Below are 14801 nucleotides of genomic sequence, written 5' to 3' on the forward strand. Positions count from 1 at the left end.
AAGGTTATATTTATTAAAAAATTTAACGCATTCTAACATTTCCATTAATGCAGTCTAACATCAATGAACCATACTTCTACAGCATTTATTAATCTTAGTTCATGTTAATTTTAGTATTTACTAATACATTTTAAATAAATACTTTTGAAACTGTTAACAATAGTTAATGCACCATGAACTAAAATGAATAACATTATTGACATTTACTAGCATTAACAGGAATAAAGAAACACTGAAAATCTATATTGTTCATTGTTTGTTGATGTTAGTTAATGCATTTGCTAATGTTACCAAATACAATCTTATTGTAAAGTGTTACTGCATAATTAACATAACAGTGACACCATTAAATAAAGTATAACCCAAAAGGTACATTTTAAGGCAATACATTTAGATACAATGCAAACAATACACAAACTAGGCATGTCGCGATAATGATCAACTTATTGCACAAAGTGAACATGACCTCAGTAGTTTTTGCACAGGCAATTTATTGCCATAATGTATACATGTTTATTTGTATGCATAAGAATGAATGGCATTTGTATTTTCGCCGATTGCAATTTCCTCGGTCTACTGTCTGTCTCAGAAGAGTGGCACGCGCAGCTCAGGGCTCCATCAAGCAAGTCCTGCATTTTATTTTCAAATTCTGGCATGTTTTTAAACCGAAACCAAATCTCAGACCCATGTGGATGCACGCATCTTTGTAGTATTAGGTTAATCGTTTATGATGGTGCACCTTTCAGAAAACGTACAAATAATGATAATTTTAGATGTTTAATGATTAACGTAGGCTACTTATTTTCATGAAAACCTGCCACTCATTTAGACAGCATGGGTCACATAAACTGACAGACACAATAAACACTTAAAGGTGATGTACAGAATTGTCAACCCACTCTTTTGTCACCTGTTTGTTGTTTTAACGCTACAATACAGTAATGCATAAAACATTGGCACAAGCTGTATGGGGCTTTGAAAACAAGAAGTTTGTTTTCCATGCGTATTAGTAAAGAGAATCAAGTTATTTGTCTTTTCGATTAACATTTTGTATTATTGTTTTTAATTTTTTTTAATGGATATTTAGTTATTTAAGTTATAATTATAATAAAAAGCAAGAATGCATTTAAAATGCCCTTTTCATGTAATATGACAAACTTCCAGTTTAAGACCCACTCACTTCCAGTTTAATCCGAATACAAATAAAGATACAAATAGTTTTGAGATTGTTACAAATACAGATGCAGATACAAATACTGACCCCGCTGCACACCCCTAGTGTGTACTAAAGGTTGTATACTGATGTACTAAAGGTTGTCTTTCTGCCCAACAGTACTTTTTACCAGTGAAGTACATACTTTTAATGCATATTTGATATATGACATGGAACATATGTGAATTTACCCTTTAGAATATGTTTTTTTGTATAATTACAAGGTGAAAAATAATTAAAATATTTATTTTTGAACTACGTTAATGAACTTTTTTATTTGTATTTTATCCACATGGGCATCTAAAAAAGAGCTAATTTAAAATTGTACATGCTATTTCTACTTTACTATTAGCTCAGACAAAAGATACCATTCTATATGCAACACTGACTTTAATAATGTATACTGTTATATTAGGGAAGGGTTGTTACACTATAAATGCACCACAGACATTATTTTTACTATGCCTTGAGGATGAATGCTTCATTATCATGCAGTCTATCTAATAATGACACTATCCAATGGCATAACGTTAATATTAATATTATCATTATATCCCTTCTACCCATGCAGAGGAAGCAGTTTAGCCTAAAAATTCGAAATTGTGCAAATTGTATAGTATGGTAATCGTTATTCCACACAGTTTTAAACTGGTTAATTGGACAGAAGCCAGCTTTTACCAAGACACAATTGATATTAGAGTTTGTCAACTCGGTTTGTGTGAGCGATTGTTTTCAGTCTTGCAAAAGCAATTTAAGGTTGACTGCTAAGAGCATTGTAATAATTTTCCAAATGCAACCCTAATGATAATATATTATGCATTTGTTCACATTAATATGTATTATTCTAGATCTACAAAACAACATTAGCAAGGATAAAAACCAGAAGCTTTGATGGCAAGTTCAACTCTCTGTACACGCCTTTATAAATACCAAAATAAATATCACTTATCATATAATTGTTGTATTTTCTTCTTAGGATTTGCACCCACAAACACATTTAATGTGGAAAAACAGGCCATTGGGATAAGCAGCACTTAATCAACTGAAATCAGTCATGAAACACTACAAACACTGGCATATTGAAAACTTTAGGAAAATGTGAACACTATTTTCCATTCAAGCATATCTAAGTGCATCATCATTCACAGAGACCTGCCTGTCTTCATTTTCCTGTGATTGCTAGCTGTCTACATGTTTGTTTAGAGAATCACCACCCACTTAGTCATGGGTCTCAACTCTTGTTGTCTGAGCGAATCAGACGTCAATGCAAATCCCGTAGTGAGATTAGAAACAACAACACAACCGGCAGGTTACTGGTCCAGGGGGGAAGAAAAACAGAAAAAGGGTGGAGAGAAAAGGGAGGGCAATGAAGCCATTGGTCACTAGCCTCTAGCGAATTGAAATCAAAGCAATTTGCTTAATAAAATTAGCTAGATCATTGACTTCTTTATGAGAGGTGGTTTGTTTAAATGCACGCAAACCCACAGAGCAACCATTTGCATCCCTGAGTACTTCCACAGGCGACTGGAAACAACATCTAGAAACACATATACACAAATACGTTTGGGATTGGGCTTTGATTTTTATTACCATAAACAGCTGTGGTATCTTAAAGAGTTGGGAATGTGCGATACATCAGCAGAAAATAACCCCAAAATGGCAGAGGGCACTGGCTTGGTGTCAGACGGCCAGCAGACTCCTTCTGTAAGCTCTCCAGAGACTGCAGAAGTAACCCAAACTGGGGAGGCTGTCCCAAGGGCAACCCTGACCTCATACAGTCCACTGCAGAAACTTCACAGACCCTGCTGTCTGGTTCTGGTGCTGATCTTGCTGGTTCTTTCTCTTCTTTTCAGTTGGGCAGTGGTGCACCTCAGTTTGGGCAACCGTAGCAAACCTTTCAGGATTTCTTCCAGCTACAACCAGCCTGGCAACATTGAGACAGCGACCTATGACTCCCGTTTTACCACAAATTGCACCATAGGTGAGTGTTTAACCTGCTTACACCTTTTCTAAATATTATCTTTTCATGGTGCTAAAACTTAATTCAATCATAAATCCTGGTGAAGAATGCCACTAGAAATTGGATAGTTAATTGCTGAAAAAAGGCGATTTACTGTTTGTGAAGGGTTTGGATTTTTTTGTACTCCAGATTAAAGTTCAAAAGTGACAAAGCAGACATTTCTTTTCTGTTATATTATTTTGTTGTTTTAATTTTTTTGCAATAATGGCTCACTTACTATGCCTAAACATTATCAAGCTGCAAATTCATACACTATAAATACATGGATATGTAATGTTAATTCAAATGTAACCTTTTTCATTATTTGAGAAGACACTGCAGAGTTTTACATTAAAGTGAGATACAGAGTGAGATACAGTTAGGGACAACAGACAAATATACAGTAGTGGTCAATGTACAACAGTGTCTGACCACATAATGGTAACAACCAAATTAAATAGGATCAAAATAGGATATCAGTATATTACCTTTTGATTTTGGGTAAACTGAGCTCAGTCTGTGCTTTGATTTCTGTAAAACCTGTAACATCGGCAAACCTACATAAAACTAGAAACAATAAAATAAAGGATACAGTATTCACATGAAAGGCAATTGTGAAATCTCTCTGAGCATTGACTAAGTGCAAAAGTAGAAAAAAAGTGACATTGTACTAGTTATCTTTAGCACTTTTCAATCATTTTGAATGTGTTAACATTAGCATCAAATACTTTCGCTTCAACACTGTAAAAAGTGTTTCTGTTCCTTAGTAGATTTAACTAAATAAAATGAGTAAACTGTGTTACAATTTTTTTAATCAAAATATGAGTTAAAATAACATAATAATTTGACATTAATTTGAGTAATTCTAAATTAACACATTATTGAGTAAATTCAACTTCATTTTATCATGTATAATCCACTTAAATTTGTAAGAAGGAAATTAACTTAATAATTTTGTGTTGAAAATACGTGATTTTATTATTAAACTAACTAGGCAGTGGACTCATAGTTCCCAGCATGCTTTGCATGGGACTGCATTTGGAGAGTATAATTTGAATTTAAACTCTATTTTATGTGTTTTTAACTAAAAAGAAAGACTTGTTAGTTTTTAATGTTCATTTATCTTCGAGATTTGGAAGAGTTTCTGTTTCTTCTTTTGAGTTTTGTAGTTACCATTGTTCAGAAGACTGGTGCTTGTGCATAGACTGCATACTGAAGTATGTCGTGCTTTACAGCTGCCCAAAACTATATTGGGTGGGCGCATTTATTGAATAAACAAATCGTGCCCTCAACTCACAGAAATATGAAGTCTAAAACAATGTTTATGGAAACAACAACAAACCATAAAAAAGTTACCTGTACCAAAAAAAGGGGATTAAACTAACAGAGTAATACTAGAACTATTAGTTAACTAAACTTAATTTTTTTTGTGTTTGTATTAAGTAATATTACTTGTTTATTATACTTAAAGAAGGTTGCAAGTTGACTCAACTTAAAACATCCAATGCAGCCGCTTGCCTCAATTTTTATAAGTTACATTTAGGTATTACTTTTTACAGTGAAATCTGTTTCATCCCAACCTCAGGCCATTCAGAAATACCAGTTTGATGTCAGAATCCATTGCATCTGAGCTCTTCATATATTAGCAGATAATCATATTATATAATTATATAGAGTTGTATAAATTAATTCAAGTATTGGTAATAAGAATTTTTTATGAACTATAGTATTTATTTTAAATTGAGTTTTTTTTTTTTTTTTTTTTTTTTTTTGCTTAGATTAACAAATGATAAGCAAATATCTGTTCGCTGATAATTTATTATTCTTTTATTTATTGTTATGCAGTAACTAATGTTAACTAGTTCAACCTTACTCTAAAGTGTGCTGTTTTATCAAATAAGGAAAACCTTTTTAATCAAAGACAGAATGTAAAACAAATGTCAAACAGTCTGATGCCTTGCTTTTAAATTTTGTCCTAACTCTCTGCTCATTTACTTTATGTAGAGCAACTGCCTTTTCCCACTTCCTCATTTGAATTATTGTACATTTACCACACAGCATTTATGCATTATAAAACAACTGCAGCAACAACTAAAAATTTTCCTCTCCCTCTCTTTTTTAATTTTCTTTTTTCTGCTCTGTGCTTCCTGATTCAATAACTGTCGGGGAAATTGCCTATGTCTGACCACAGGGAACAGAACGCTGCTTGTCATGCAAATTCAAAAGCAGACAGATCTCTTATTGTTTCAGGGTTGTTTAGCTCCGTAGCCCAGTTTTTTGTGTCTGCCCAAACAAATCCCTCTGGGGGTCACTATGTTCGGTGAGCGGTTCCCGTTCTGCGACACGTCATGTTCCTCTGTTTTTGCTGCTAAATGCCCTGTTCTCTCTTTCCCTAATCCGTCCTTGCTGGCCATAATAGATATTAGCAGATTGACATGCTTTACAGCGTGGTTTGTCTTCCTGAAGCACCTGCCACAAGATCTCGAATTACCTGCCAGGCTGCCATCCAAAAAGGCATTTGTTTGGTGCACGGATTTGCAAAGCCAAGGCTTTGTGTGTGTGTGTGTGGTTGTAAAAGAGGTTGAAGATAAGATATAAGACTTGAAATTCCCTTTTAATTAAATGCTGTAATCAAATGAGTGCTACAGGAAGCCACTTTTTTATTTTTGCTACATCAGAGTTGCTTAATGATCTAGTGCTTATGAGGCAAAAAATAGATCTTTGCATTTTTATGATGAGAATGTGAGTGGGTGTATTTGCTGCCACATTGAAATAGTTGATAATTGCTAGGGCATCTTAAAAATAATGATTCTATAAAAGGCTCTCTGCAACGATTATAGACAAGCCATGTGTCATTCCCCTACTCTTTAGTCAAAGTTTCTTAAAACAAACATTTATTTTTCATGTTTTATACTCGGAAGAATCTTTTCACCTACAAAAAACATTGTATGTAACAGAAAGGTTCTGTGGATGTTAAAGATTCCTTATAAAACCTTACAGCTCGAGAAATAAAATTTTAGAAACCTATTTTTAAAAGTATAGGGTGTTTTGAGTGATTCCTAAATGGCTGGTTACTCCTTTAATTCATGGTACTGGCACACAAAAGTTTCAACTTGTTGCTATGCTTAGCTTATTTCTAAGTGTAGTTGTGTACTTTGTTTAATTGGCAAGACATTCTGGGTGGCTGACCTGCTTTGAAAGACACGGCACCAGGTCTCTGTTATACTCTGAATAGGCTCAATTTCCTCATTCAGTACAAGCCTATTGGATTTTTTTATCCATTTGCCACGTAAAGTCCACTGTCTTTGAAAAGTAGTACCACACTTCTCTTTAACAAGCAGCAAGATTAATGTTTTTACAACAAACAATGCAACTGAATTGTAATACTTGGAGCTTACAGTTTAATCAAATGAGGTATGGCAAAAGCAAATGTCTTAAGCACTACAAATATGGCCAGATGTGAGATATATCTGGTTCTGTACTATATTAATATCTACTTGCTGGACAGGCTTCAGTTGGCTCATATCTGCAACATATCATCCCACCAACAGAACACGTTTACAGATTTGCCAGTTGCTTTTATCCATAGCGACTTACATTGAATTTTTATCATGTTTGTATTACTATATGTGCTCCCTGGGAATCAAACCCACAACATTTGCAACATGAGTTACTGGAATACCACAGAGAAGCAGCAGAAGCCAACACATTACCAACAGACTATTATGGTATCCATTAAAACCATTCCCATTATATTAAAACCAATGGTTTCTATTGCTTATCAGCAGGGACAGCTTGACTTCTGTGACCATGTGTTCAAACACACTGTCATCTTTCAACAAAGATGCATTGGTAGCTGCCATCACTTCAGACTCAAGACAGTGCAGAGGTGTAGATCAACCAATCATAAAATCTTAACTCACTCCCTATTTGTTTCTGTCTGAGTCATCTGCTTTTGCTCCCTCCAGTAAACCTGATTTTGATTACAGCACTATCATAAAAATGTGCCTGGCAGGCTGAGTCGAGTTCTGCAGAGGTTTGATGAGGTCCATTTATATTCTTTGAGTTACCCTTACCTTTTTTTCCTGAGGAACAGCATAGTGAAGGGCCACTGCAATGTCGCCCTGCCAGTGCAAAGTAAAGGTGTTCAATTTTCCATCACCTCTTGCTGTGAGTCAAATTACTTGAGCGAAAGTGTCCCTTGGTCTGTACTTTTCACGATCACTTATAAAAGGTGTTTTGCTTATATACCCATCTGTGTGGGCTGAGAGGTAAACCACCCTTTAACAAAGGTCGTGTTTACAAATTTACAAAGATTGTATTGTATTAAGATTTTGTGAGATTGGATTACAAATGGATGACGCTAAATACAGGTGTAAACGGGGTATAAAGCGTTTGTTTGAGCTTATCCACTTTCAACCACATTCACAGGTAGTCGAAAATGGATTCGAATGGATTGTTTATGTGTGTAATGGCCAGGATTTAAGCCACACAATTTTTAATACATTTATCTTTTCATTGATTAATAAATAAAAGGACATTACTATATTGGTTCAGTTTAAGATCTTTATTTGTCACTGTACTGAGTCGGTGCACAGGCTTAGTTATGTGGTTTAAGATTAAAACATTAAAACCACTTAAAATTTATCTTTGGCTAAAATGTGATTTATAAAACATAACTATAAAATGAACTTTAACAATTTGAGCTAAGATGACTAAATGTTTAATACCTGGTGTGTTGTTGGAATGAACCAGCCTAGTGACAAATAGATTCAAACAGGAAGTTGATCTGTTTCATTGGAAATCTACGGAAATTAGACTGTACCAACTTTAATGTAGCCTATTAGAGGGGACATCAGAAAATGTGTTGTCTTGATCAATGTGATTTTGTTTAAAGGCAGAGTACATGATCTCTGAAAGCCAATGTTGACATGTGAAATCACCTAAACAAACCTACCCCAATAGAATCTGGACTTTCATTTGATAGATCCGCCCCAAACATAAGCAACCCAAGCAACAATGTCGTTTAAAGGTAGGGTAACACATTTTGAAAAAAGCTAACGGTAGCCGCCTAGCAATGAAATCCCGATCCCACCCTCAAGTCAAATCCCCATCCAAAGTCACGCCTCTTTCAAAACACATGAACACGCACAGATCAGACGGTCACATCTCATGTCTCATTCAGCAGTGTGAAAACTTTGCAGTACAAAGTCGAATAACACTTCCAAAATAACCAAACAACTGGTTTACATCAGAATTAGTTTAAGCACATGTTCGGTTGTGTAGACGTAGTAACTATATCATTACGCTAATCCGTAAACGAACACAAATTTCATAAGCAACACAATGTTTCATCAAAGTAGAATATCTGAATCCATCTCAATAGAAACATATCGCGTACCTACCTTACCAAAATAAACAGTGCAACGACCCTTTCACACCCTTTGCCTCCTGCAGCTGTTTCATCTCGTGCTAAAGCAGTAAAGTTACTGATGTTAATTTTGGTTTTTGCTCTTGCTGATCCAGGCAGTTTTTGCTGTTGTTGTTATAAAAGATGTCTTTCGTTGTGTGCCTCCTGTGTAGGTTGTCAATTCAGCAGAAAAGTTTGCTGTTCTCACTGTTTACAGAAAGGAGGTGAGCGCACGTGAACGCGACGATGACGTATGGTGTCTGCGTGGACTCGCTGCGCGGTTGGCATTCAAATTACGCTTACGTATGAGGGACAAAAATGGAAACGTCTGTTCGGACCGAAATCTATGATTTGTTGATAATTTTTTGGTCCTACGCCTTTCACAGATGACATAAATTTCTACAAATACATTTAAACAACTTAACACAGTGATTGCTATCAGGATGTGAGGAGACTTTTAACCAGCATAACAAAAAATGTTTCACGATCAAATCTGTTACCCTACCTTTAATAGACACGCACCTTACTGCTGATTAGCTACAAGTGTGTTTTGGTAGTCGTCCCGACTCTCTTTTCCAACAAATTTTTCAGAAATCATGCACTCCGCCTTCAATAGAATTCCTTTTGCAGTGACTAATGTTTATCCATGACTCTAAATTAAGTTAAATGTATTGTGTTTATTTCAGGATTTGTGTTGTTACTGTTGTGAAAATGTGTATTGTTTTGTCTCCTCTTTTTTGTTGTCATGGTGCTGGCCACTTCTTAAGCCCGGAATACACTGCAGGATTTTTGCACTCCTATAAGATCATTACCTTATCACACTGTGTGACATGGATCGTTTACACTTGGGTATGACATGCATGTAGATTGTACGATGATGACACAGAAGCTTCGGCGGTTGCGTCACACATTACCAGCATGCACTAGCGCATAAAAGTATGAGAAATACGGTTGTTATGTGGGAGTTGCAGGCGTTATTTCCCAGGATTAATTTATTTATTCATTTTGAAAGGGCCAACATACCTGTGGCTAAGTTTCTTGCAGTGGAGGCGAAGCCGCAGATCCTTAGTAGACAAGCAGACTTGCTGACTGGGTTTATAGAACGGATTGGAAAGTCTGTGGCAATCCGCCTGTTTCTTGGCCCTTTTGACAGCACGGGAGAGTTGTACATGTGCTTGATCCCATGTTTCTTGACTTCTATGAAACCATTGGTCCACAGCAGGTACTTCAGTGGGTTCATCTTCCCAGGGGAGCATGGGTGGTTGAAAGCCTTATATGCATTGGGAAGGGTTTAAACCAGTGACTATTTTCTTGAGTGAGTTTTATGCATATTCGGCCCAGGGCAGAAATCAGCACCAATTGTTCTGATTCTGTTGACAATACATACGTACAAATTTGGTTATTTCTTGATTCAGGCGTTCTGCTTGGCCGTTGGAGAGAGATGTGAGACTGATGTTTACGTTTAATAGTTTAAAGAAGGCTTTCCAGACACTAGAAGTGAATTGGGGACCACTGTCAGACACAATGTCTTCTGGTAAACCATAGTAGTGGAATACATAGTGCAATAATGGTTCGTCGGGTTCCAATGCAGAAGGGAGTTTGGGTAGTGGAATGAATCTGCAGGCTTAGAAAAAGCGATCGTTGACTGTGAGTACGACTGTGTTACCTTGGGATACCGGTAGGTCCGTGACGAAGTCCAAGGCTATGTGTGACCAGGGTCTTTGCGAGATTTCTAGTTGCTTGAGTTGTGGGAGCTTGTTGTGGAGCTTTATTAGCAGCACAGATTGCACAACTATTCACAAAAGCAGCTGTATCATTATACATAGATTGCCACGAAAATTTATTTCTGAGGATTTGTAATGTGGAGTTAATACCTGGATGGCCGGAGCTAGGTGATGAATATACCCACTGAATGTTTCTTTGTCTGAGAGCTGGAGGTATGAATGTGCGATCAGGGGGCAATCTGGTTGTGGTGGTTTGAGAGCATTGGCCTGATTAATTTCCTGCATGAAACTCCATTGGACTGGGGCTACAATGAGGGAGGGTGGGATGATGGGTGCGGTTGTGTGACTTTGTGGGGAGGAGTCAAATTGTCGTGATTTCATTGCCATGCACCGAGGGAAAAATCTTTTTGAATGCTGCACACATCCCGCACCCATGCCGCAGTGATCAGCTGTGATGTCCTCACATGCAGCATTCATGGCATCTAACAGAGACATCTAATCTTGTCGTCTATGATCATATACTTTCCACCTCCAAGCAGAAAAAAACCCTTCTATTGGGTTTAGGAATGGAGTGCATGGTGGAAGAAACTCCACTGTTATCCTTTCATGTGCAGCAAACCACTCCCTAACAATGTTGGTTCAGTGGAAGCTGACATTATCCCAGACAACAAAATAATTAGGCCAGTGTGGTCTAACTAAACCTCTTTCTTGTTCTGGAATCAGAAGTCTGTAAAGTGTGTCTAGGAAGGCCATGAGGAGTTGGTTAATATTGGGCCCAATGTGAGGAATATGCGTGCTCACATCATTCTCTGAAATGGCAGCACACATTGTAATATTGGCTCCATGTTGGCCTGGTGTGTCAGTTGTGGCTTGGTGTCCAATGAGATTGCCACCATGTCCCCGGCCTTTGGACAGATTGGAGATCTTACACACAAGAATATGGGTTGTTTCATGTTCTTCTAACTCCATGATTATCTACGAAGGACCACAGAAACAAAATAAAGTAAACTGAATTCCAGAGTTCAGTAAATGTTTTCTCTTCTTATGGGTTTCTAAAACTTTAATTACAGTAATACAGTAATTAAAGTACAGTAAAACTCCCTAAGTGCACAAGAATAGTTTACCTGGACATATTGGTACCGCAGCTCCTTTACTCTTTCACTATTCCTCTCAAATGGCACCTTGTAGAGTTGTTTCATAGACATTTGATGTATTTTCAAAACTCTTTTTTGAATTTATAGAAATTATATTTGCGAAGACATTGTTGTCATTTATGATTGCATTTTGGATCTCTCTTAGCCTGATGGAATTGTTGGCTATGACCATGTTGCAAATTTCTTGTTCTTGCTAATGGTTAAATACTGCTGCTCCACCAGCACAAGGTTGTTGTGCAGTTTTATAGAATGTACAAATAGACTTGCATTTACCTTTACAATTCTGTTGTTTATAAAAATGTTTTACATATTTTAAAACAAACAAAAAATACATATTTACCTGTATTCCATGCAACAGGTTTGCACAATTGATGAAACTGTGGACCTGTTTACATTAGGCTGCACTCTTCGATCAGCCTCTTCCATTGTAAAACCATGATTTATGCCATGATCCACAAGTGTGGCCCTGATTTTATCAGAGATTCTGAATTTTTTATTTCCACCTCTTTCTCTGTTATGTCTTCCACCACCACGTATTCTTACACGTCTTCCAATTGGTCTTCCGCTAGCATGTTGCTACAGTTCAGGGTTGTGGAAGTCCTCCATGCTCAAAAAATGGTATTGATTGTGCTGTGGTGAATCTACATATATATGCTCCCAAGCCTCATTGGTTAAATAGTTGATTTAAATTGTATTGCAATTAGAGGTCATTTGCCAATGTAACAGACATTACAAACAATATCAATGTCAGATATTTATGGAATAAACATGCGTGTATACCAGTTTTTGATAAGTGAATAGATCTTGAATAGTATTGAATGTGATGGTTTACACAATGACAAATGATTGAGAAGTTGTGAAGAGCTTGACAGTTTAAGTGAGAATTGACGCATCAATTTTGATCAACAAGCCATATGCAATTAGTTGTTGTGCAAACTGCAGACAATTGTACTTTTTACATTTGCAATTTGCTCAAATTAATAAGATATTCCAATCTGATGTGAACAATAAGCTAATTGTTCAGAGATCTGATCTTATTGTTTTGGAAAATAAAATTTTCATTTGATAATTGAGCCAAAGCAATTGAGAAAAACTGTAAAATATAAATTTCATAAGTCAATAACAACTTATACAAAAAATATAAAAACTACTATAGGAAGTGGAGTTGGTAGAAATAAGAAGTCATCAGCTGACAACCCGGGGCCAAGACCATTAAGTTGTGTCATCATCAGCAAGTCTTTTCCCATCGTGCTTTTCTTCAACACAGTCGGTGGAGAGAAACTGCACCTGACTGCAGAATCCGACGAGCCCAACTCTCCATCGCGAGACATTTTTGCCACATGTCAGCGTGACATCAGAACAAGTTGAACATCACTCTGACACTTTTCTAACGGCATGCCTCTCACTGTGATAACCGGTGATCGATTCTACGCAGAATTTGCTCATCTCAAAGAAGCCTATTAATAAAACTAAAGCAGCTGGTCTCCACCTTTTTCATCTTTTTTCATAATTTTTTCTATAATATATGAGAAAGCCCTTACATATACATGTACAAAATGCTGTGCGGCATGTTTAATAACATCACAAGCATTGGTACTCTGACAAAATACCCCTTTGGGGTTCGTTCTTCATACGTGGCTTAATACATCCGAGATCAAATGACACATCCGAGATGTTCAGATCTCGCTAATTATGATCTCGCTTATTCAGTTCTTTGAACATCCCTGCTGTTGATGATTAGTGTGGCAGGATTGAATTATCTGAGATCGTGCACTGCATAAAAAAGCAATACATATCGATAGTAGAAACACTGAGTTGCACAAGCTATTGATGGAAGGTTGTGAACTTTTTATGATGCTGAATTTGTAAACCCTGTTAAAGCTACTTTTGTAAATAAAATCACCCTACATAATATAAAATATTCTGTGAAAAATAATCTTGATATCTTTACTTTGCTTTTCAAAGATTTAAATTAATGATTATAATCAAACTTTGATGCTCCTAAAGTACTTTAAGTATCTTTTAAAAGATGCAAGCTCCTCTGAAATTTCCTTCTGAGAGCGTCGCCGGCCTGGGACATCCTACGCCGAGACCGCTCACACAGAGTATGACTGTTCTATCTGTGTTGCACCCTCTCGCATGAGATGGATGAAGCAGTGGAACCGCGAGACTAAACATGTATGCTTAGACAAGCACTCACGGGTTCATAGCCCCTGTGTGGCGTTTCTGCCACAATGCAGCCATTTCATGCCCATGCTCCTCCCCTCCTCGAGCCTCATAGGCTCACCTGTATACACGCTATGTTATTTAAATAGTGCTTTCACTTGAGCTTCGCATCAAGTTCACTATATACTGGGTTAATGGGGCCCCATTTGGCGTCTCTCTGGTAAAGGCACTTACAGTCCATTTCAGGCACGGCGTTATGGGATACATTCCCCATAGCGTCAGCTAACTGACGCAATGCGAAGTTAACCATATTGAAACTGAACAATAAGGTTACTCACGTAACCCTGGTTCCCTGAAATAACGGAACGAGCATTGCGTAGCTGGCCGTGCTTAAACATCACGCATTGAGAGTTCCTTTGACTGTGCGCTTCAATTAAATAAGGTAAGGCTCTATAGCAGGGATGGGTGATCCTGAAGGGCCGGTGGTCTGCAGAGTTTAGCTCCAACTTGCCTCAGCACACCTGCCTAAAAGTTTCTAGTATGCCTAGTAATACTAAGCCGCGCACGCGTTTTTGAAGGAGCGCTGAGAGCGGAGACGCACCCGACGTCATTCGCGTCTTCCCATTGTCCAATCGAATGAGGGGAGAGGCGGGCCTTACATTGTGGTAAGGGAAGTTTACAGTTGATTTGAAGAACCGGACTCCACTCGCTCACTCTCTCCTGCATGTTTGTGCACCTCTCATCCTCAAACAAGGTCAGAGCAAGCGCCCTCTTTTTAAAGTTTCTGCTAATATGACAGTTCACAGCAAAAGAGCGCTCACGCTTCAATATTTGATTGACAAGACAGCTGACTCGGTGGTTGCTTAGCAATATGAAAAGCCGCGTCGCACTGCTCTTTTTTTTAAAAAGGCAGTGCGTCGCGCCTTGCGTTTGCAAGCGTTTAAAGCGCTTTTGGTGTGACTGGCCCCTAAGACCTTAATTGGCTGCTTCAGGTGTTTAATTATGGTTGGAGCTAAACTCTGCAGGACACCGGCCCTCCAGGACCAAAGTTGCCCATACCTGCTCTATAGCATTTGACCTCAGACTTATATCCTTTTCGCGGGCTCAAACGCCATTTGTCTGTAATTTTTACAGA

At 37.5% G+C, this 14801-nt stretch overlaps 1 protein-coding gene across 1 annotated transcript in view; it reads left to right on the plus strand.

The window, feature by feature from the left end:
• LOC141362609 (ALK tyrosine kinase receptor-like) overlaps window positions 1-14801 on the plus strand; it is an 810085-nt gene that overhangs the window by 643762 nt on the left and 151522 nt on the right. The window contains exon 5 of the mRNA XM_073864911.1: window positions 3067-3194. Coding sequence (XP_073721012.1) covers window positions 3067-3194 — 128 coding nt within the window. The remainder of the gene's footprint in view (window positions 1-3066; window positions 3195-14801) is intronic.

Source organism: Misgurnus anguillicaudatus, unplaced genomic scaffold (genome assembly GCF_027580225.2).
Source record: "Misgurnus anguillicaudatus unplaced genomic scaffold, ASM2758022v2 HiC_scaffold_28, whole genome shotgun sequence".
Classification (NCBI taxonomy): Eukaryota; Metazoa; Chordata; class Actinopteri; order Cypriniformes; family Cobitidae; genus Misgurnus; species Misgurnus anguillicaudatus.